Source organism: Chenopodium quinoa, unplaced genomic scaffold (genome assembly GCF_001683475.1).
Source record: "Chenopodium quinoa cultivar QQ74 unplaced genomic scaffold, ASM168347v1, whole genome shotgun sequence".
NCBI lineage: Eukaryota > Viridiplantae > Streptophyta > Magnoliopsida > Caryophyllales > Amaranthaceae > Chenopodium > Chenopodium quinoa.
This window is the reverse complement of record NW_018743574.1, coordinates 3900326-3924432: the sequence shown is the minus strand read 5'-3', so window position 1 is coordinate 3924432 and position 24107 is coordinate 3900326. Positions and strand designations below refer to the sequence as shown.

Sequence of the window (24107 nt, the reverse complement as noted above, 5' to 3'; positions counted from 1 at the left end):
AAAAAAAAAATGAAAATAACTCGTATTGTAATTATACAATTGGGGTTTCTAAGTTCGATTGTGCATGGGTGGTTTTATGATAATATTTATTTTAAAAAAAATTAAAGCATATTGAAAAATTTTCAAGTTCAACTCTCAAGTCTTTAGTATGTACAACTAAAAGTAGGTCTATATTTTTATGGTTCCTTTTGGAGGAATAACTCATATAAAAATGTCCTTATTATTCCAAACAAGTATTGTGATTCTAATTTGTAGGTTGTATTACAAATGAGGTTAGTAACGTTATCAGAACGAAATGATAAATTGTTTGTTACTTTCTTGATAATATACAAAAATGTAGATATTGAGATTCAAAAAACATAGTTATTGAGATTTTTATTTTATCAAACCTGATTAGAACTATATTACTTTCAAATCATCTTGTCACATGATCCCTTTCCGTATGAGTAACCATTAGTTTATAAAAAAAATATAAAAAAAAAGAGCTTAAAATGTGATAAATTGAGTTAAACTGAACCGATAATAAGTTGAAAAACATAAGGCCTAAGTGCACATGAGATAATATTGCATTAATAGTAGAAATAGGTTTAATAAATCGAATAAATAACAAATATGATAACAACGATGGTGTGTTTGTCATTTGCCAACGAGATATGAAAATTTTGATAACCCCCTAGCACGGGGGACCACTAATATCCTACAAATCAAATATCATTCTATACAAAGAAGTGTTATTATCAGTAAAGAACATTAAATTATAACAAGAAACCACCAGTAAAATCGAGCTCAGACACAAGAGCAAGCAACTAAATGCCCCAGTCCTCGATCATTTCCTCGATGATAATGTGATATAAGCAGATGATACAAAAATTCACTGTTGAAATGTAACCAAGTACAATCCAAGTTCAAGAAACACTTTTCGGTTCTGAGACGTGCAATCAATGATTCTCAATGTGCCAGTACCAGTGCCAATTGGCATCACTTTTGGCTACTTCACAGTATCTAGGGTAATTGAGGCATGCTAAACTGTGCGTAATGTATTAGGGCAGATCCTTCTGAAAATTCTGAAAAAACAACCTCTTGGCAATTCAATTCATGAATCAAGCATCATAACAGCATGAAGTCTTACCAAGCCTTCCGAAAAGTTAAGCATATACTGTCAGTTTCAAAGAATGAAGGTTCGTTCTGCACCTTTTTGGGATGATGGTTTCTTGTACTATTTTCACAAGTCAGCCAAGGAAATACCAACTTTCAAACACTCATTAGCAACACCATAAGCAACAAATTGACATGAAGAACAAGGTCAGAGTGGCACATTAGAATCTATCTTCAGAGTGTTGATATGTAGACTGAAATGATTCTTACAACAGGCCAACAGCCATCTTCAGATTATTCGACCTCAAAGACCCATCATGTCAAAAGGTGAAAAAATGGTGTACTTGTGCAATCATGGATCCCAAGTAAAAAGTATAACTTATATGATGACACTAAATCTATTCAGCGGCAAGCATCATAGGTTCAGCACTATATTCCATAGTTTTCATCTCAAACTGAGGCTTTACAGGGAACACAAAGATAGTAGAGGCGGCAACTGAAGGTTGGAAAGTAGCTGAGTATCTTGAGGAAGTCACAGTAACTCTGGGAAGCTGTAGCGCACCAGAGGCCAGTGGAACAAGCTTGTAACTTAAAATATGCTCTGACTTAGGCAAGACAAAGATTGTATCATTGTGAGACCCAGATGAAACAAAGCTTTGTGAATCCAGCAATGAATACTTTATCTCCTGAAGTAACTCTGTCTGATTCTGCACTATGATGAAGTAGGTGAAAGGATCTCCAAGGACACCATGAGGTGGACATTTCAAGCTCACTATCAGTGGAGATTGTTCCACATTCGCATCAGGAAGTTTATGTTTGGTCAAAACCCCAGAAACTCCTTGGTTTAGTGGCCCTGTATCTCTCATCCATTTGAGGCACACTGTACCAATTCTCGTCCTTGGGGTATTAGCCACAGGGATGACAGAAAAGACTTTCTTATATTCCTCACCTGGCACAACAATATTGAGTGGTGCAGCATCCGTGTGTTGGTTACTGGCTGGATGTACAGTACAAGAGTTTTCCAAGGAATTATCATCTTTTTCAATAGTCATCGACAACACCCTTAATGGCACCTCAGTGCAATTTTTAGCACTGACAACAAGTATACTTGTTTCATTCAGTGGCAAACATGGCATCTTCTCAGCATCAGCAGCGGGCTTAACTCTAGAAAGCAGTAGTGCATCACGCCGAAATGGCAGTCTCATATGATGGCTAATCAAAACAGGAGTCTGCCCTTCAATCTGCAAGCTCTTATGAACATGAATTTTTTGCATATTAACATCATGACCCTGAGACGAATAGCTTAAGGAAACATACAACATAATCGGCTTTGGCCTGTGCCATTTTATTTCTAATTTACAGGACCAAGATTCTCCGCCGTTCAGAAATGGAACGGATATCAATCCAAATGAGTGCTGAATATTTCTGATGTTGTCAGAGGTTGTAAGAGAATTTTCATCACCTGGTCCAGAAACTCCAAGGAGCTCAACATGATGACTTTCAGTTGAATGTGGCTCAAATTCTCTTGGACTCACCAGTCCACCCCCTCTGGTGTCTACAAGGTTTATTTTCAATTCACCAGAGTAAACAGAATGGCCCTTCGAGGATATAGTAACTGGAACTATGAAGTTTTCACCAATCAATGCAGGACCGTCAGCATCCACACTCAGATCAACTTGAGCATCAGGTTCTTCTACTTGAATCGCCTTTTGACCAGAAAACGCCTGAGCAGGATCCTTGGTTGGGAAACTCTCTAAACACTCCTCGAACTTCCAAAGTGGTAGATCATCCATGGAGGCAGGACTTTCAGCCCTACAACAGATTGTGAAGTGGGATCCAATTCTTACAATTATCGATATGCAATCAAGCTTTCCACTTCGATCTGTAAAAAAAAAAGAGGCCATAGTCAAGGGAAACAATATTATTAAGCCAATTATGGACACAGTAAATTATGTGCAAAACCTGACAAAGATTGTAAATGAACTGAATTCTTTAACCTCGTCTGAAGATGAAGCATGTACAACTTCTAATAAGGATACACTACAACACTTTTGGACAGTGATAATTTTCCAAGTAGAATCCACATGGAAAGTGAATGCGAATAAAATCTGGGAGTTTAATTCATTCACCGTTTGATTACTTCATATACAAAATACTTTGTATTAAATTAGCAAACTGCAATATCTCCTCTGCCTTGCAACACTTCAAGAACCATTAATAAGACACAGTGAACATCATGTGCCACTGTCAATTTTCCAATAACACAGAATCAAGTGTTACACTGACTCGTCTTTCCTTTACCTCCCAGAGTTTTATACATTTTTTATATCACTGTTGTCCTTTTTTTCCCCGTTTTGGAATCAAGACAAGGTTTTAGACAGATTACACAAACACAAAGTAACATCTGAATTGAATTACAAGCAAATATGCTAAAATACTTACCAGATTTAACATCGTAGGTCAACCTTAGCCATTTATTAGTAGAAAGTGCCAAAGCTGGAGCAGTCTCTACTCGATAACCTGCTTGATTGGTAAAATTAGCAGGTGACGAAGTTTTTTGAGAGTTCTGGATGACAAAATTACATTCTGACTGATTGAATTGGACATCTATTGCATCAATCTCAAAAGGGAGAGGCAGTTGTGATAGGAGAGACAACGTAAATTGTGTAGGCATGCCTGGCTTGACTACTTGTTCATGAAATGCAACCGAAGCAAGTAGAACAACTCTTAAGGGGCTGACAAGATCAATTTCAATGTGAAGAGGAGAATCGTTAGTTACCCTAAGATTCTGATCAGCACCTTTCAATGCAAACTCGGATTCTCCAGTAACAAGGCCCAAAATCTCCTTGTGAATGATCTCCCTCTGTTGTAAACTTGGAGGACCAGCTGGGCCACATTCTTTATAAGTAGAATCTCCAGATGTAATCGGCAATGCAGCCATCTCAAGTGAATACTCAAGAAACTCTTTTAAAGAACCATCTTGACTAGCACACTCACGCAAATAACCCAAAATTTCCCAAAGCAGCGTTGTCCAGCTTTCATGCCTATATAATTTTACAGCAGAATCAAAATATTGTTTTGCATTTTTTATCTCACCGAGAGAATAATATTCTTTAGCAATGTGGAAACTGCAATATGATGCCATCCTTGGAAATTTTAAGCCAGTGTAAACTTCATAGGACTTTTTCATAAGAGCAATGATTTCAAAAGAATCCTGGAATCTCTTTCCTTCTGCAATTGAATAGCGAATGAACTCCTCATCCGTCAGACTGCAGAGGCAGAAACAATGAAAAAGGAGATTCAACATTAGTATAATAGACTATAGCTAAATACTGAAGACTGTGTCAGCAGCAATTGAAACTTACGGTTGCAAAGCCACTTCCTCATGACCTTGCTCTAGTAATCGTGCAAACTGCCCAACATAAGCAGAAGGTATAACTGATTCAGCAGGATTATTACTTTCACCAAAAATCTCCCACATGGAAAGAGCAAGTTCCAAGCAAGATCTCTTCTCCATCAAGTAACGAGATGCCAGCTGCCAAGAAGTAACAAATATTAGAACAACTAAAAAATCAACTACAAAACTTCAAATCCTCATTAGAAACCTATTTGAAGATGTGCACAACATGCTAGGATCGGCACATTCAGCAGGATATAGAGTACAAATTTCTTCTCACCATTATTGTCCATTAAGAATCTACTCATGTCATTGAAATATTACAAATGTATTCGCTGCAAGAGGCAATGCCATAACAGGATGTGATCAACAGGTGGTAGAAGGAGACCTGATACAAGCTCATGTACCAGAAAGAAAAGCAAAAGAAGAGAACAAAAGGGAAAGCATCAAGGTATTTCTCAAGAAGAAAGAATAATGAAATAGACACCTCCAAGGACATAAGTAATGCTGCTCAACAACATGCAGGTGCATATGGCTATATTGATGGCTCTTTCACTAATGAGTTTAAGTAACTTCATTACTTGTCCAGTCTTCTAATGATGAAACATCAACAAGACCTTGAATAAAGATCCACATCGTCATGATATGGTAAAGTTTATGACAGACACCTACAATATGCAAGCCTAATGGCCTTATTCCTTACCAAAATGAAGCAAAGGGTCAAACTGAGAGTTAGCAGCATAAACAAAGATGGATTTGTGAATGAAAAACACAAGCTTCCTGGTCTCATAGGTTCTATGCAACAATAAGAAGGTGCTCACGTGGGCTGTTGGGAATTTTGATGTCCTCTGCAGTACAGAGCACCCCCAAACAGAAATAGTAGCATTGTTCAATTAGAGTTGATACACTGTTTAGTGGCATGACTTCATAATATAATTTAAGTCCTCACCCGCTTTCAACAAAATTATATAGTTAATCACCTGATAGTAATAAGCTGGTTGAAGTTCCCACTCAGTCAGAGCCTTGTCTTTGACACCTGAAACTTGGGCTGGAAGGGCTGGAAGGTTTTTGGAACTAGTTTCTAGTAGTTCGGCAAAGACCAAAAACTGTCTACTTAGCCATTCCCAGTGAAGAAAAGTAGCTTCTGCTGTTCCAACAAGCTTCTTGTAAGAGGTACAGTGCTGACGGAACCATAAAATTGCTTCTACAAGTTTACCACCATGCAGTAACAAAGTTGATATCTTGAAATGCAGTTGTTCTGCAAGTGTTTTAATCTCTACTAAGCGTTGTATAGCAGGCAGCCTGGTAGATGTCCCAACCATCTGTATATTAAAACCAAGTGTCAATTTGAAAGAAAAGGTACATCAGTATTCAACATTTCAACTTGAAAAAATAGTATACAAAACAAAAGTGCATGCAGAACATTGCTTAGGAATTTATATGTTCAATTATACCATCAAAGTGTGTAGTAAAGCTTTTTTTGCAAGGATCACTGCATGAGATAGAGAAGTAAGATGACTTTGACCTATTGGTCAGAGGATCCATAATAGGCAATTCTCTTCTGGGAAAAAGGTAACAAAAATGATATGCCATATCTGGTAGAGAAGTTACATTTGCACCTACTACAGCCTAAGCTTCAATAAAGCTGTACAAGGGCTGTGAAAATCAATCAATTGATTATCACAGTAAAATGGTTGTCCTAATTCAATTTATTACTCAAGGGCAACTAGTTGCAATTGAACTTAACATATATGACAGGATCTTCTATGAGAGGGAGTATATGTATCAATACCTCTCTCAATGCATGATATGCATCCTCATAAAACTTTAGTGCTTCAACCCAATCTCTACGAAACTCTGCATATACAGCAACCTGCAAAATTAATGACACGATAACTAGATAGAAATTGTTTTAACTCTTAAAATTCAAAGATTGATCGATGATGTATTTGACAGTGACTCTCTGCCTTTAGCAGAATATTTTGGTGCCATAAACAGCATATTAATATGAATTAAAATTGGTAATTATCACTCTGTATTTAGATCGTTTGATAGGTATAAGGTATTAATTGAAAAGGATACAAATGTATTATAGGAAGGCAATCAATTCCATGTTGGAAAAAAAATATATAAATAAATAAAAAATTCTTTAAATGGAATTTGGGCAAAATTTAAAGAGCCTAACTTCCCTTATCCTCAAATGGAATTACCCAGGGAAAAATGTACAGAGCCAAGTGAATCTGTTCAGGGTTGTAGTGTCTTAACTTCGTCTGACACTTTCTGAAGAAGGTTTACATTCACACGGTAGTTACCAACAAACTAAAGCAGCAGTAAAAGCTAGATAAAAGAGGAAACTTGTGATGTAGTGATCATTTAAAATCCATTTCATATAACATAATACAGCTAAAAAGCGTATTCATCTCTTTCATTAGTAAAGTAAAGATGAGTGATCTACCTTGAAGCAACAGCGGATATGCAATTCTGAAGAGTTGAAATTTCTCTTTTCAACCCGTGTTTTTACACGTCTTCCTTCCTCCCGGTAATATATGTGTATTAAGTCGGCCAACACGCTTCCTAGCCTGCAAAAGAAGTATATGAGGAAAGGAATACACACAAGATGAAAAAAGATGCGCAAGATAAAGAAACAAGAAGACTATCATGCCTGTTAAGGGACTGCTTCACTTCAGATGAATCTCTCATAGAAAAGTTGACAATGTACTTGGAATCCAATTCCACGCGTTTGCGCAAGGCAGCCATACGATCTTCATTCATATCATCTGTTTAATAGCAAGTTAATAATAATTCATAAGATATTCCACGGCTCAAGATACAGTTCCATTATTCATAACAATTCCGTCACATGGACTCCAACGCATGTCATGATGGTTCCTATGGGCATAAGTTTGAGGCACAGCAATTGTTGCTCATTTAGTTCAAGACAATCATAGTATAAAATCAACTACTGAAGATTCAAGATCTACCCCTCAACAGCAAGCATTTACCTTCAGGAGATGTTTGCACCACCACCACAACCAGTTTGGTATTCCTTGTACGAATAACTGTTCTGCCAACGATAATAAATCCAAAGTGAGGAAAAAGACACTATAAAAATTATTATGTCCTTAACCATTAAATTACTCTTATTAACGCATCCAAACTACTGAAAGAACTGACAGGAAAAGAAGGATTGAAATATGAAATATTAATAAGATACACGTGGAACATTCAAGTGAGGAAATCATAAGAAACAGACACGGTGAAATCCAGGAGTAACCAATGAGATTGATATTGCATTCTTCCTAACTTACATATCCCATTTCACTTTCACCTTTTAACTTTTCCTCCTCTGCCTCTCTTTCCAGCAGAGAAAAAAAAAATCTTGATAGAAAGAAACTCTTAGATCATATAATTTGGGCGAACTAGAGATTACCTAAGCAATTTTTCTAGAATTAATAATTAAAACAAAAGGAAATAGCAACCACGGAACTATATTTTTACACAACACATCCAACTATGCTTCCAGTTCGTATATCTCAATCCTCTCTCAAAAATGTTTTCTAATATCAGAGTCACTAGAGTGAAACGCTAGGTCATAATCAAGCACGCTGCAATAGCTAGCATCTACCAGATCAAATTATGCTCAAAGCCACCAACAAGATTTTAAGTTACACCTGTGGATCCTTGATTTAGCTAGAAGGTTTGTAGGTCGAACGCTACATTTAAAAAGTACATAAAAGTGGAATTACCATGACTTGCCCAGCCTAACAATCCGAACTATACCCGTCTAAGCAAACTACATAGTGGTATGATTTAATACTTATTAAACTACTGCACAAAAATATAATGTAGGGCAAAAAAGGGTCATAGCATTGCATTGAAACATTGAATAGCATGAAACTATGAAATACCAGTTAATACGATTAAATTGCAATTCCAACCCATCAACATTCAGCAAACAATAACACAAATTGCAATTGAATTAGCATTACTAGTCATCATATATTCAAATCCCAGCTATAAACTCAAGCATTTCACAAATTAAATTAGGGCTTCATCAAAAAATTGTCAAAAAGGAGAGAGAAAGAGGGAAATTACTTGAGATGATCAAGAAGAGTAGAGAGCTGAAGCCACTGAGAAGGGTCACCAGAAACATGATCAGAAGAGAATAAAGCGACAGCAACAGAGGGGATCTTAGTGCGATGCTTAAGCAACCAATCTCGCTTGAGAATGCCGGCAGGCGGCGACGATGAAGAATCGGCGGAATCGATGGGTTTAGCGAAGACGGAGATCTTGTCGAAATCCGGCAATGCTAGGGTATTGATCGGCGGTTTCTCGGCGTTGAGGTGGGCGGAGATTGTGGGGTGGAGCTCCGGGAAACCCACCAAGGTTATCAATGGAACTGGGGGTGTTCGTAGCTCTTCTGGGTATTCCTCCATTGTTGTTGAATTGAGGTGAATTGGGGTTTGAATGTGATTTAGAGAAGTGGGATTGGATCTATCATCGATTTTGGATGAACAGAGGAGAGACAAAGTGTAGAAATGGGGTGTGGTGTATTTGACCCGAGTTTGATTGCCTGAAAGTGAAGGTGAATGGTGATCGATGATGGTCCAGAAGTTGGGAAATGGGGCTAAGGGAATGAACTCTCACGGTGAGGGGGTGGAGATCTAGTCAAAGTTGATTCGACACGATAATATAATAAGTACTTCCTCCGTTCTTTTTTGGTAAAGAAAAACATATTCACCTATGATCTTGTTAAAATCATCTAAATAAGTAATATCACAATATATAATTTTTACTTATAGAGTATTAAAGTTATTAATGGTTAAACTTGTGCATCGACAAGCGTGATAAAAGAACCATATCAAGTAAAAAAAAAAAAAAATCATAGCAAGATAAAAGTGTTAATAATTTCCAACACAAGCATGACTTTTTTTTTTACAAACAAATGAGGTTTGATAAATTGATGGGAATTGTGATATTCTTAGATTTATCAATGGATAATAATCCGTAATAATAATTTAATCATCAATAAACAAACGTAGTTTTATAATCTCTATGGAAGAACAGTTTTTCGAGGTCAATTGTAACCATCAAAAATGTGATAATAACAAATATTAACAATACAAAGTTGCAAGTTTTAACTACAATCCTCATGGTTTTTTAGGAAGTCCATCTAATTCACCAAAAATTAGCTTAAACTATCTATGGATTTTCAAATAAACTACGGAGTACTTAGCTTTAATCTCTCTAGTGGCAACCCCCACAAAAATCCAAAAAAAAAACCCAAAAATCAGATCAATTGGGGCTGCCATGGATGAAAATATTCATGGTAAGCCCCAAATCCCCTATTTAGTCTATAGTTTATGTAGTTTTTTCATAGTTTATTGGTCAAAAAGTGAGTCTCTCTTTATGAAAGTTTGTGAGTCTCTCTTTATGTAGGGGTGGCAATTCGGGTCAGTGGGTCGGGTTCGGGTCAATTTTCGGGTTATGTTAAGAAACAATTAAAAATAGTGTAAAACTTAATATTATTACAAAATATGAAATTTTGGCCAAATCGGGTCGAATTCAGGTTATTCGGGTTCAGGTTTCTCTCATTGACTCTGGGTCAGGTTCGGGTCGGGTCAGGGATTGTCAACTCTATCCTTTAATGCTGCACGAATTTGTGAGATTGCTGTATTTTGGAAAGATTCAAGGACGTCATCAATGGTTTACAACCTGTTTTTCGGTGGAGAAGTTAGTAGATTAGGAGAAAAATATGTTTCTGATGTGAGCTCTGTTCTTTGTAGTGTTTACTTGATTTCTGTAAGTGTCGTTTGGCTTGTTTAATTTATGCTATTTATATGGTTTCTCCTCAAAAAAAAAAAAACGAAGTTTCAAGGTTATGTCAATTTTTAAAAAGTCTTTAAGTTACGAGCTTTCATCGAAAAAATGAGGTGATGATTCTAAGTTTCATGGTGGCTTACCACCACACTTTGACATTCCATGTTACCATTATTTTATGAGTTCACTTAAGACTCATAGTGTTTCCTTTGAACAAGTTTTTCAAAGGTGAATTTTATTTCCTTTAAAATATAGAATAATCAAGGAGCTACCAGTTTTTCAAACTAGAAACCTAAATTATTGAAGGTGATCATCATTAGTCCATCAACCTCGTCAAGATTATTGTGGAATACTAATCATTAATTAACTAACATTATTAACAATGGAAAGAGGTATAAATAGAAATGAGAAGCATATGAGCACATGGTTAAGGGGTTTGTGTGTATAGTGATATGCTTGTGACTGGTACAAGTTGATGATCAAATGGTGGTTGACATGGGTAGAGATGGTAGTAAAACAAATTCTATAACCTCTTGCACGACTTGCCTTTTAACAATTGAAAAAAAAAGTAAATACTACCTTCGTTTTTTTATTAGTCAACACGTTTTGACTTTACCACTATTCACACACCTTCTTTTGACCATATTTTGTGATTTATATGCAAGGAAAAATATAGTCAGGTGAGATATTGGTCATTTATTACAATGTATATTTTCATATTATCAACTTTTTACTCCGTATAATTTTTCTTATCGATAATTAAAGATATTAATGATTTAATTTATGCATTGACAAACATGACTAAAAAAAAACGTAACTAAAAAGAAACGGAGGAACTCCGTAAAAATTTGTGACCAATCTTCTCGTGTACACTTTGGGTGTTCCAATTCTTTGTCTTGGGCGTCATGGTCGTGCACTCAGCTCCATATAATTTCAAAAAAATAAAAATAAAAACAAAAACAAAACCCCCCGCCTTCTCCACTCCCGAAGAACTCTCTTTTTCTTCCCAAAAAAACAACACAAAAACCCTCCAAAAATTATTTTGTGAATTTTTAAGTTAAAGAGTTGACAAGCAAGCTGAATCAATGTCAACATTGGATTTAGACCCTGACGAAGTTTTCGCCGACGATGAAGACGATCTCCACGCAAATTCTCTTCTTGTATTTGCTCTACTCTTTTTTTTTTTTTTTTTTTTTTTTTTTTTCATTTTTACAAAATTTTATCAATATTTGTGTTAATTGGGTTCTGAGTTTGTAGGACAGAGAATCAAGCAAAGAGTATGTGGTTTACGTTGTCGACGCTTCTCCCAAAATGTTCGACACTTCTTGTCCTGCTGTAAGTTTTCCTTCATTATTGTAGTATTACTGTAAATCTGTAATTACTTATGGTAGGCAATTTGTTGAATATAAAAAGAGAATTAAGCTCATTTATCATATTTATATGTTAGTGCATGTGTTGTTTGCCTAATTTTCTCGAATTTTCATTGGAAGTTATATTTGCTTGAAATACCTTACTGATTTATATATACTCCCTCCGTTGGTATAGTAAATGATTCGAACTTTTAGAAACGGAGGTGGTGCTACGGATCAAGTTTTATACTCCCATCTAGAAAGACGTTCTTGTTAAAAGTTCTATCAACTAAGGATCCAGAACCTTGGTTATTGGAGCAGTACTCAATACCCATTTATTTAAGAAAAAGTTAATCACATGGGGGTCTTGTTAGTTTCGTCTTGAATTTTTTATTACATAAAATTTATTAAATTGAATTATTGATGCTCAAAGACATGTCTATGTTACTTGGACTTGGGTGCCCATGTCCAACATGGGTATGGGTCCAAGTGTCCGGCTTGCCTTTTTTGTGAAACTTTTTCCATGATTTTGAACTAAAATGAAGGGTCCAACATGGGCCCTCGAGGTGAAATGAAGAATTTTAAGAGCATAGGATGTGCGTATGAAGTTATACTGGAACATCTTTCTGAGACAAAGGGAGCCGTATGTAATATAACTACCTAGATATGGAAAAAGGCCTATTATCTTGGACATATCAACATAGTCTACAAAAGCTTGGGCGAGGGGGGGGGGGTCGTATCTTGAGAAGTAATTGCTTTTTGATGGCTTAAAATTGAAAGAGTAATTTTTAAATTTTGGGCTATGAAAATGTCTATCATCTAAATAAGAAGGGAAGAAGATTAGGATGCATGGAAATGTTTTGAACTAGTGTGTACCATGACTTTATCTATCTACAGAGTGTGAGAATTGTGATAGTCTAAGTTGACCACACATCTATGACTGACTTATTTCATTTTTGTCGACATAACCTTTGTTTTTTTATTTTCCTCGCAGGAAGATAAAAAAGACCAGTCTCATTTTCAAATGGCTATCAGCTGTATCTCCGAGTCCTTGAAGATTCGTATTATTAATAGTTCCTATGATGAGATCGCAATTTGTTTTTACAACACTGTAAGGCATTCTCCAATGTTTGGTTAAATCTGTTGAGTATTGACCCATAGTTCTACCATGAGTTATATCGTTGGAAATATTGTTACTATATAATTTAAACTATTGCAGTGTTTTTTCCCGATAGTTCGCGCATTCATTTTCATGCTTCACTGGATATTGTCCTGAATGTAGCTGATGCATTTGGCACAGCTTGTCTATCTCACATGAGTGATTAGTCAATTGAAGTTTAAATGTCTTGCATCTGTACATTCTTGTGACATGTTGCTAACTAGCTTAACTTTTCAAAACAGATCGTGACTTGCACCTCTATATGCTGTAGTTGGTTGCTCATTGAAATAAAAAATGTGACTGATATTGACCCCTGCAATCCTTCAATTTGTCAGAGATAAGATTATACTGCTAGCCTGTTGCCTTGTAACCCTCAACCTGCAACTCTTGCAAGGAGCAAAAGAGTTAGGGTCTGTAATAGGAGATTTTAGAGAAAGGTTATTTTAAATTTCTATGTGTGCATTAAGGCCATTTTGGATTTTTTTGTTTTTTTTTTTTGTTTTTTTTTTGGTTTTTTGTTTTGTTGTTTATTATGCCCTGCATCGTGTTCTAAAATCCGTCAATCTTTGTAAAAGGAATTTTTACAGTGAATTGATATGTCTTTTCCAGTTATAACTCTATGTGAATCATATCAAAATTGATGTAGCTTGCTAGTGATTCGTCTGTGATTTCTGTTTACTCCAGTCTTTTCAATTATATACTATGCGTTTTGTGGTCATTGTTGAGTGTGATCTTAATGTGCCAAGTAGTTTGTGGTTCAGTGGATTTTCTAGGTCATCGCAAGTAGCAAGAATTGAATGAGTTCTATGTGCTTCAATATGAACTATGCTTTTATATCATGAATTTTTTTTTTTTTTTTAATTTCGATTCATCATTTGCAGCGAGAAAAGAAGAATTTGCAGGATATAAATGGTGTTTTTGTATTTACTGTTGCTGGTGAAGATGGTCTTGGCAGGCCAACAGCCAGGCTAATAAAAGAATTTGATCAAATTGAGGGTAAAGCCACTATTTTTTTTTTATTTTTTATTTTTTGAAACCACTAATTTTTTTATTCGATTTGCCACGCCATAGTTCTAATAATCTTATGGTTTTTCATTTATAAAATGTTCTCCACTTTTTCTCAAGTTACAAAAAGACGAAAAGTATGAGAAGATAATCAGCTATTATAGGTTCATGTTGCAATTGTCAAACTCATTGTCCTATGTCTGAAGAAACTTATTTCATGCTGTCTATTGTCTAACTCGGGTCTTCTAGTGTGACCTTCCCTATCATTTCAAGTATTTAGTGTGCCTGATATATTGGACGGTTTGTGAAGGGTTCTTAGTTTGAAAGTGATTTTATCTTAGATATTCTGTTTTCATGTTTCTGGGGATATAATGCTTAGAATTACTTAATGCTAAAAGTTTAAAACTATTCTTTTTTTTTTTGCTCTCTTTGATGCTTCTCCGTAGTGGTAGTCTGGTAGTATTGTCAAGCCTGTTGGAATGAATTGTTTTGGTACTGCGTGTGCTATCAGTTAGGACTTTGGAGGCTTGTTGCTTCGTCACTAGAAGTGGAAGCTATTTATTCAATTTGAGCATTGATCTAAGTTTATCTAGGGGCTTGTGGGATATTTTGTCCTGCTGGTTTTGTTCCCTGTCAACTCTTATGTGTCAGTTCTTCTTTCCGTATTAAACATAGAAGGAAAAGTATTTCTCTGGCAACTTGAAGATGGAAGGTTATTTCCCTAGAGAAATGGATGAGAAATTAAAGATAAGCCATGCCCTCTTGACTACAATCATCCAGGGGAATAAGATTTGTGCGTCTAAATACTCTGGACAACACTTCATGCTTAAGAATGATTTGACGTGCTTGGGACACTTTTGCTGAGAATAAAATGAAAATAAGTTTAGGCATTGTCTAGTCTTACTCCTATATCTTTTTGTTTGCCCTATTTGCTTTTTGCACATTTTCTAGTGCAATATTGTAATTAAAATATCTCAAGCTATGTATTACAAAAAAAATAGTAAGTTACATATTTGGAAACTAAAAATCGAGACAAATTTACGAAGATTCCACATGAGTATATATATATGTATATATACTACGTATGAAGTATTAGATTCCGTAAGCATTTGAATCTCTTTTAAAACTATAAAGATTCCAAATAGGATAATCAAATATAAATAGAGAAAGTATATGATTTTGGTTCATTTAAGGATTAGTTACTAATTTCTTTGTGTTTTAGGCATATCCACATGTCAAAGTTAACTTATCACTTGGATAATATATGTTATTTGATTATCAAGCATCTTTCAGTAACAGTGCCTTTACTTTGTTCTTAGATAGCCTATGGAAGAAAGTATAAAGGTGCACATAGAGGGATCTAGAGATGTAGGAAGCGGGGGAAATGAAATATGTGGGATGGATAAATGTAGAGTGACATTGCTTTTGTTTATGAATGTATTGCAAATTTGCAATTAAATAGTTGGGGGCCTATATGAATATGATCAGCATGTTTGCCTCACTTGGTTTTTTTTGTTCATTCAGAGTCCTTCATGAAAAACATAGGAAGCCAGTATGGCATTGTGTCTGGATCACGAGAGAACTCCCTCTACAATGCCCTTTGGGTTGCTCAAGCGCTTCTACGCAAAGGGTAATATCATCTTCTGAACAGTTTGTTGTCATTTTGCTCAACCTGTATCTCTTGAATTGAAAATATGACTGAAGGGGTTCTCTTCAGATCTACAAAGACAGCTGAAAAACGTATGCTTCTGTTCACAAATGAGGATGATCCATTTGGGACTTTGAACCGAGTAACAAAGCTAGACATGACAAGGACTACTTTGCAACGAGCTAAAGTAAAATCCTCAGGATCTATTGAGCAACTCTTATGCGGGGCTGAGATGTCCCTGTAATTTAATACTGTTTTGCATATTTTCAGGATGCACAAGATCTTGGTATCTCAATTGAACTTCTTCCCCTGAGTACTCCTGATAGAGATTTCAACATGTCCTTTTTCTATGCTGTATGTGAATGTCTTCCCTTACATTGTTCTCCATTAGCTTCTTTGGTTCATATAAATACCTGAAAACCATTGCCGGCTTAGGTCATGCTTGGATTGGAGGGTGATGCTCTAGCTGAATTCATTCCCTCATCTATAGAGAGGTTTGAGATCAAAACTTTTTCCTGGTTTTCTTACACATTCTTTGCATGATCTATGGGCATATTATTGCAATAAAGCTTCCCCCTCCTGTGTGTGTGTTACCTTTGATGAAATTATGTAAGGAAGGTTTGTTCCCCTCATGTATACTTATAAATAATTTGCTGAGATTGTGAGATTAGTTTTCTGTATATCATAACACAGATGGCGTAATTCTCATGTATTTATGAAATACAGATTGCAAGACATGAAGGACCAGCTGAGAAAGCGTATATTCAAGAAACGTAGATATAGAACATATACACTTTCAATTGCGAGTGGTGTATCTATACAAATGAGTGCATATGCTCTACTTCGTCCTACTGTTCCAGGTTTTTTCATCCTAATTTTTAAATTTTAATTGTTCTCCAAACTTTTATCTCAACCTGTTTGTTATCCCCTAATATGATACCTTGCTTGGTTTTCTAGGAAATATTACTTGGCTGGATTCTACGACCAATCTTCCTCTCAAGGTTGTATTTGCTATCCTATAACTATATATTTTCTTGGCTTTTAGCATGTTTAAAATTCTACATTTATTTTTTAGCTGTTAGTTGTTGTATTACATGCAATGGTCTACAACTCATGGAATTCATGAGCTTCGTTGTAAGATAGGAATATAGGATTAAGGTAGAATAATAGAATGCCTATCAGCATAAATGTTTTATAGCATCGCTATCTTTCAACACTTTTATATTTTGAGGGGGTGGGGAGGGGTGGACCCTGTTGGGGGAGGGGGTGGGGGGGTGGGGGGAGGAGGAGGTTGGTGTTATTGTGTTAAATAAGCAAAAGAGTATATATTAGCTGTAGTGGACCGAATACAAGCAAGAAGGCAAAATGTCTTATGATGAAATGAAAAATCACAAGAAATTCTAACTATCTTAGACGTGAAGTCTGCAACTTAAAAGCCTCAGCCAGCATGAAAGTGAAAACTGAGAAGATATGTGTATGGGCCCTTTCTTATCTATAAATCAGTCTCTCCGGTGAAAGATAGGATTGAAAAATTTGGGATGTTTGATAATGTTCAAGTTATAATAAGCTAATGTTTTTATTTTTATTTTTATTTTTATTTTTATGTCAACTAGAGATTTAAGTTGCTTTTTGTATTGTATGATTCAGTGGTTTGACTACCTCGGTTAACTGAGCATATGATTGCCAAATTAAGGTGACTAATGTGAGGAAACATGCGAGTAAAAGAAAACATTAATTTTGGAGTCATTTCACTTTGAAGTTTAGGTCCAATTTTGAAGGAAGTTGGGACTTCTTTATCTTCAGAAGTTTATTACTGTAATAGTCTTCTTCTCTTCTTTTTCTTGGGTCTTTTTTAAGTTCAAAATTTGCTCAAATAAATGTTGTTGTTAGCCTGTTAGGACGTCCAAATGCCATCTTCATATAAACTTTAAACAGTTGAAGTATGTAAACTGCTGTATTGATCTTGGAAAAATATAGGGGGTTTTAAATCCTTGTCACAGGAATCCGTAGTGTTTACTATTTTGTAAATTGACTTTGTGCAGACTGAAAGGTCCTTAATTTGTGCCGATACTGGTGCACTTATGCAAGAAGCTCCCAAGCAGTTTCAAGCTTATAGGGAGTAAGTCTGTACTGATTTTTGATTAAATGGTCCAAAACATGTACCTATTATTAGTTTTTGCCTGGTCCTTTATACAACTAATATAAAAGCAATGCTGTAGTTTAGTAAATTTTGTTTTTCAGATTCTTATAATTTGTACTATATTGATTAAATGTTTTGAATAAATGTGCCCTGCAGTCAAGAAATAAAGTTTTCCAGGGAGGAGATATCACAGATTAAAAGAGTCTCTTTAACACAACTTTGCCTTCTTGGATTCAAGCCATTGAGTTGCTTGAAGGATCATCATAATCTGAAGCCGTCAACGTTTCTGTTTCCAACTGATGAGGTAACTTGGTATACTTGCAGTATATGTTGATCATCGGTCTTCACGGCTGCACATTTAATCATACAATCCTACTCATCCACAAACTTCATTTGAAAACAACAATATTAAAATTCTACACTATAACATATGAACATATACATCAAAACAATGCATGCAGGAAAATACAGAGCCAATATAGAGCACCAGGCCAATATTAATCTCTTGCATAGAGAAGTCTGGTCTTGTTTCGACTTCTATAAAAAAATTTGAGCTAGCTTCAAGGCTTAAGATTAACTTGGGATGTAATGATATTCTTTTACTCTTGCTTTTTTTTCTTGGCAAGTTGTGTCATTGAGTCTCTTAACTTACCTTTGGGTCTGTGTAGGAGGACTTGGGTTTATAAAATTTGAGTTTCATTTGGGAATCTCCTAAGATAGTAGATAATTGGTAAAGCTTTAATTTTCCTTTAGAGACCAGATCAGACTTAACCAGTCTTGTCATTTTGGTCAACCCACCCCCACCCCCCCACCCCCTGCGCAGGGTGTACAAAATGTAGGAGGAAGGAATTGTTGAGCAGGCCTAGTTTTGGGTAGCAACTAATAATTTTGGAAGTAGAATGTAGCAAAGGAGACATAATTGTTAGGCAATCGAGCATTGGACAGAAAAAATAGAGTAGAAAGATCATTTGGCAGTTGGGACTATGTCTGTAAGCCCAAATTAACAAGTGGTCAAATCTTGGACGTATCTCTTTGCTCTCTGGCTTTAAGTGGTGCTTAATATGTACTGCAATATCTGACTTTCAGCTGTGGAAAAACTGGTGTCTGGTTCAAGGTTATTCTTATCCTTTTTTGAATATATTGTGCAGTATCAGACAATAGCTATTCTCTTTCCCTTCAATTTGTTATGCAAGATCCTGATGGTTGGGCGTTATACATCTCAATCTCAGAATTATGTTTGTGAGGTCTTCATACACATCATGGCAAAATGATGAACATAAAAAGAAAAGGAGGGCCTTGTGCTATGGAATATGGATTATCATAGCTTGAGCTTCATAAATGGCAGAAAATAGGAAGAAGATGGTGAATTTTAATTAATAAACTGAATCACAGCACTTTTGTATGAGAATTCCACTTTCGAGAGGTGTATTCTCTCCTAATTTAGCCTTCTAAAGCTAACCCAAAGCATTCGACAATATTTTGCATGATTATCTCTGTCTATTTAGCTTTATATATAGAGCATTTCCATAACAAACTAACTAACTTCTCCTTCAAGCTACTAAAAACTTTATTATGATACTCCTAAATTGCCTCTCTTCCCTAACATCAGTTCATTGCATTCTGTTACTCTCATCTATTTAGTTTTTGTTGGTCTTTTTCAAATTCTTGTTTCTCAAAATTCTTTGAGAAAACATCATGAATTATGTGTATGCTTTGTAGGATACAATTGGCAGCACTAAGATCTTCATCGCGTTGCATAGATCTATGTTGCGGCTTAGACGGTCAGTAGCCTAATCTTTGATCTTTGTGCAATCAACTTGTAGTAATTTGCCATGCATGACCACCTCGACTGAGGTAGATTTGACACAACTTGTCGATTATGAGATTAAGGCTAGTGACAAATACACATTTTGGTGACCTGTCATCTGTAGAATTGCCAGGTTTTGCTTTTTACACATGTTTTCCAGAAGTAATGCAGCTAACTAGTTGCTAGGTATATGAAGTTCCTTTGTAAGTTTTATATAGATAAGACTAGTATAGATATTTGTGAAAGACATGCAGAGAGTGCATTTTCCAAAAGCAAATGTTTGTTAAAGTCAAATATAATAAGTATCAATGTTGCTTCTGTAGCTTTCTGGCTTGTTATAGCTTTTCAGTCTTTAGTCTTCATGATGCAGCTTTGCAGTTGCATACTTTGGCAGTTCAACACATCCTCAGTTGGTTGCGCTTATTGCTCAAGTAAGTTTTATTCATTTGTATTGTTTCAAATTTCTTTTTAAAGTTAGATTCCAGATATATATGGTTATCTGAAGTGATATTTTTCTTAATTCCCAAGGTATGAGAATAAAACCCTAGTTCTAAGACACTATTACATCAGGAGGAAATTCCTTGTTACCAGCTTTAACAGGATCTGACCCTTTTATGGTTCTGCTCAAATAAGCAGGGTAGAGGGTTTTCTGAGCTAAAATGAACCTTTATAAATTTATTTATTTTTGGATTTGCTCATTTCTGAAATATATATAGTGGAGTCTGGTTGGTTCATTTCAGTGTAAAATCGTTGTACGTTATGCATTTATACTTCTAAACAAATGGAGAATAAGAGAGTGGAGTCATAAAGGCAGATATCATATCATCAGTGTATAGAGTAATATACAAATTATTTAGCTTCATTTTCTGGTACCAATAAAAGTTTCATATTCTCTTCAGAGCACATCATCCAGAATTCCAGACCAAAGTTACAGAAGTTAACTATGAACCTAACTAGTTTACGCTGTATTAAATTATTTGTGAAATGCTGGATTATACAACTTAAATTTATGTCTATCTGGATTTTCAATTTCTATCCTCTTTTAGCATTCATTTACACTCCCCTCCCTAAAAAAAAAAAAAAAAAAAAAAAAAAAACCACGCATCCCCTCTATGGTCTCTATCATTTTCGCATGCCATGAAACAAACTCAGTGCTGGTTTGATTTTGTTTTCTTGCTGAAAGCAGGATGAAGTAATTACTGCACGTGGTCAGGTTGAGCCTCCTGGAATGCATATGATTTACCTACCATATTGTGATGATATACGAAACCCTGAAGAGGCAAGGAATAATTTTGTAGATTAATTTGTAGGTATATAAGCCAGTTTTTCTCAATTTTCTGCTTAATTGATCTTTGGGAAATGTTCTTCAATCTTTTGCAGCTTCATATGGATGTCACTTTTACGACCCCTCGTGCATTGAATGAAGATATTCAGAAGGCTGCAGTCCTTATGAACCGTGTAAATTTAAAAGATTTTGCAGTATGCCAGTTTCCTAATCCCGGTAATTACTATTCAAACGGTGCCCACTATATAACCGTGTTCTTATTTGATGCACATTCTGGTCACTTGGGAGTTAGGGCTCAACTGCTCAAGCAATAGATAATAGTTACAAAGAATACCAATGCTGTTTTTAATATTTATTAGCTTTAAACTGCATAAACTTAGGGGTGAATGCAGGTGATATCCCCATGTTATAGGTTACACAGAAATTGGCTCAATTTATTCAACCATGTGAACGAGAAGAAACACTTGATCACTTGGTTTAGTTTATGGCAGTGATTGATTTGGTTTGTTAGAGGATATACAGTTGGCTATATTGTCTTAGTTTACATTGTATTATTGTTCATAGAGTTTGATGTTTCTTAGTTATTCTATAGATTTGTGTTGCATCACAACTTTTAGCTATTTCATCTAAAATCATCATCTCTTCGCACTAACCAAATTTTGTTGCAAAAATTGTGTATGCTGCTGGGAATATCCATACTACGATTTTGCCATATGTTGGCTATCACATTTATCCTTCCATTTTAATTTTTTTGTCGCTCTAGCTTCTAGTAAAAGGCTGTCAAAATATGAGGTTTATTTTCTCAGCCTTGCAGAAGCACTACGCAGTATTACAGGCCTTGGCTCTGGAAGAAGATGAAATACCAGAAATTAAGGACGATACCCTTCCTGATGAAGAGGGCATGGCCAGGTAATGTGCTAAACTAATTTGGTTTCTAGCTTATGCAACTAACTTGATTTCTTCACCGGCTCTTCAAACCTAATTGCCAGGCTTGCTGGATTTAATCATTTAAAAAAATATTGTACCCCTCCTGTTTCCTACTCTACTTTGCTGTTCCTGCTTGCTTTAACACCATTTTTAATGCATATTATTGAGCATTAATTATTACTTATTTTTAAAACTCATGAGAAGTTAATATTTGAAAACTACGCAAGACTTTAGTCATTCCACTATGAGTATGTTTTTTCTTACGCATCAGTCAGTATTCATGCATGGTCAACATATTGGCTCATAACCATGAGATAGTGGGATCAATCCCCACTAGAGGCAACTTGGGGGTGGGGATTCCCTTACTCCCCCCCCCCCCCACTCCCAAGGGGCCTTGCCCTTGTGCCCAGGCCGGGTTGACCAGTGCGAGGCTCAACCGCTCAACTCCGGTAGGGTGCATTCTCCTCATAAACCGAGACATTCCTACTAAAATGTTTTTTATACATTGCATCAACTTTTCAATTTTTCTAGGAACATCAATATGAAATGGAAGGAGTATTATCTACAAAGATCTAACCTTTTTTTTTTTTGTTATTCTCAAATAGAAGTGGACTGAGGCCACAGAGCCTTAATTATTTGTTTTTCATTTGTGCTTCATAACCTGAATCTGCTGTGTTATATCCACAACAGGCCTGGTGTTGTTAATGCAATAGAAGAATTTAAGTTGTCTGTCTACGGAGATAAGTATGATGAAGGAGAGAGTATTGTTTCTGAAGCTTCCAAAAAACGGAAAGCTATCGCTGAAAAGGCAGTACAAGAGTCTGCTAATTATGACTGGGATGATCTTGCTGATAATGGAAAGGTTTGATCTTAATTTGAAATCCTCTTGTTCATCATAATGCTCTGCCATATATACACTTTCTTAGATGATCTTTGCTTCTTTTTTATTCCCATTTTTTTCGTCTCTTACTCTCGATTTCCTGCTTGCTTCTGTTTTCTGTGTGGCAGCTGAAAGATTTAACAGTGCCAGAACTTAGATTTTACCTCACAGCCCACAAACTTCCTGTTACTGGAAAGAAGGAAGCTCTCATTAGCAGGATCTTGACTCACATGAAAAAATGAATCTGGCATTCACAGATATATTCTGGGGAGAAATTAGCTAGGATTTTGACTGTACAAATGTCTGTAGACAGAGGGCAAATTTTCACAACACCAACATCACTGCCTCTTGGGCTCTTACCATGCTTGTAGAGGTATAATGATGTATGCCATCCTTTTCAACTCTATTTTTTGAACATTTTGGTGTTATTCTTGAATGATTAGATGCCAAAGATGTCGATGGTTTGATGTTGTACAGGATAAACAATCTGCTTAATATTGGTCTCAGTTGTTTCTTGTTAGTTGTTACTATGTATTCATCGTTGTATTTTCTGCCGCTCTGATTTTGTTTGTGTTCATATACACCCAAAAGAACTTTGCAAAATCTGAACTTATTTAGTTGTATATTCGTGAGGTCGCTATGTGCCTTCAATTACTGCATGAGATGCAGAGTCCCGTATGGTGCTATATGCCTTTAATTACTGCACGAGATGCAGTGATGCACTGCCTTGTATGGCAGACAGACGAATAGCAGATAGTAAAGGCAGCATCATCTCTTTTTATTTTTAACTAGTTAGGTTGTGTCTTAGGTAAGTGTAACCTGGGGAGTGCATATTATGCTGCTAAATTGTTTTTATTCTTATCTTATTTTTTCTGTAACTTCATCTGACACTTTCCTGAAGATTCTTCAAAAGGTTCTCTTTTTTTCCACTCTTTAATTCTTTTGAAATCTTCTAAGAATCTCTCTGTTGATCAGTTATCAATCTTTGTCTGTTAAATCCCGTTAAATAAACTTAACAATGGCAGCATCATTTTCTGTCTTGGTATCTCTTTTTGGGTGTTTTTTGACTATAAATATGTTTTGTCTGATTGTTGAGGAAGGTATGGAGATAAAAGGATTATCGAACCCAAAAATACAAATTATTTATTGATAAAGTAGGTTTGATGTATCTGTATAAAATGTCCTACATATGGTACTCAAAAGTAGACAGAAGATTTTGATTCTATTTTCTCGTCGGCTCAAAATTTTGGTACAGGATATTGGTGGTGAGATTAGTGACAAGAGTATCTTTCAAATGTTCAGGGCTTTAAAATTATATTGAATGATTAAGATCAGGTATTTATTTCGTACTGTTTTTACCGGTTCGGAAGACGAGATCAATTGTACCCGCAATTTATCTTGAAGCATATTAAGCGACAAATTGGCCGGCAAAACTAGCTAATTTTGTTCAACATTAGTTGACATTTGAAATTATATTACTATCTTCGATTTTTTTTTTTTGGCAATTTTGGATTATTATTTGTGAGATATAAAATATTCTAAAGTTGCAATTAAAAAAAATTGGAGGTAGTAGATGAATATACTAGGGATAGTTT

General features: G+C 35.6%; 2 protein-coding genes across 3 annotated transcripts; one reads left to right on the top strand and one right to left on the bottom strand.

The window, feature by feature from the left end:
* Positions 1-548: 548 nt before the first annotated feature.
* LOC110682136 (trafficking protein particle complex subunit 11-like) lies at positions 549-9214 on the bottom strand. Its single transcript, XM_021858383.1, has 9 exons — positions 8588-9214; positions 7495-7556; positions 7155-7269; positions 6948-7071; positions 6285-6365; positions 5473-5814; positions 4461-4630; positions 3538-4364; positions 549-2977 (listed from the first exon to the last, which is right to left on the bottom strand). The coding sequence occupies exons 1-9, from the start codon at positions 8926-8928 to the stop codon at positions 1494-1496; spliced, it is 3546 nt and encodes a 1181-aa protein (XP_021714075.1). The 5' UTR covers positions 8929-9214; the 3' UTR covers positions 549-1493.
* A 1841-nt stretch (positions 9215-11055) lies between these two features.
* On the top strand, positions 11056-23120 carry LOC110682135 (ATP-dependent DNA helicase 2 subunit KU70-like). 2 transcript variants are annotated; one of them, XM_021858382.1, is made up of 19 exons: positions 11056-11472; positions 11575-11647; positions 12656-12772; positions 13702-13816; positions 15350-15455; positions 15543-15660; positions 15744-15827; positions 15909-15967; positions 16200-16333; positions 16431-16474; positions 17516-17592; positions 17770-17917; positions 19333-19394; positions 19791-19851; positions 20607-20699; positions 20801-20921; positions 21512-21614; positions 22323-22494; positions 22641-23120. In XM_021858382.1, exons 1-19 carry the CDS (start codon positions 11441-11443, stop codon positions 22752-22754), a joined length of 1833 nt encoding a protein of 610 aa, XP_021714074.1. In that variant the 5' UTR covers positions 11056-11440; the 3' UTR covers positions 22755-23120. The 2 variants fall into 2 exon arrangements, with proteins under 2 accessions (XP_021714074.1, XP_021714073.1); XM_021858381.1 differs by having other exon boundaries at positions 11570-11647.
* Positions 23121-24107: the final 987 nt, after the last annotated feature.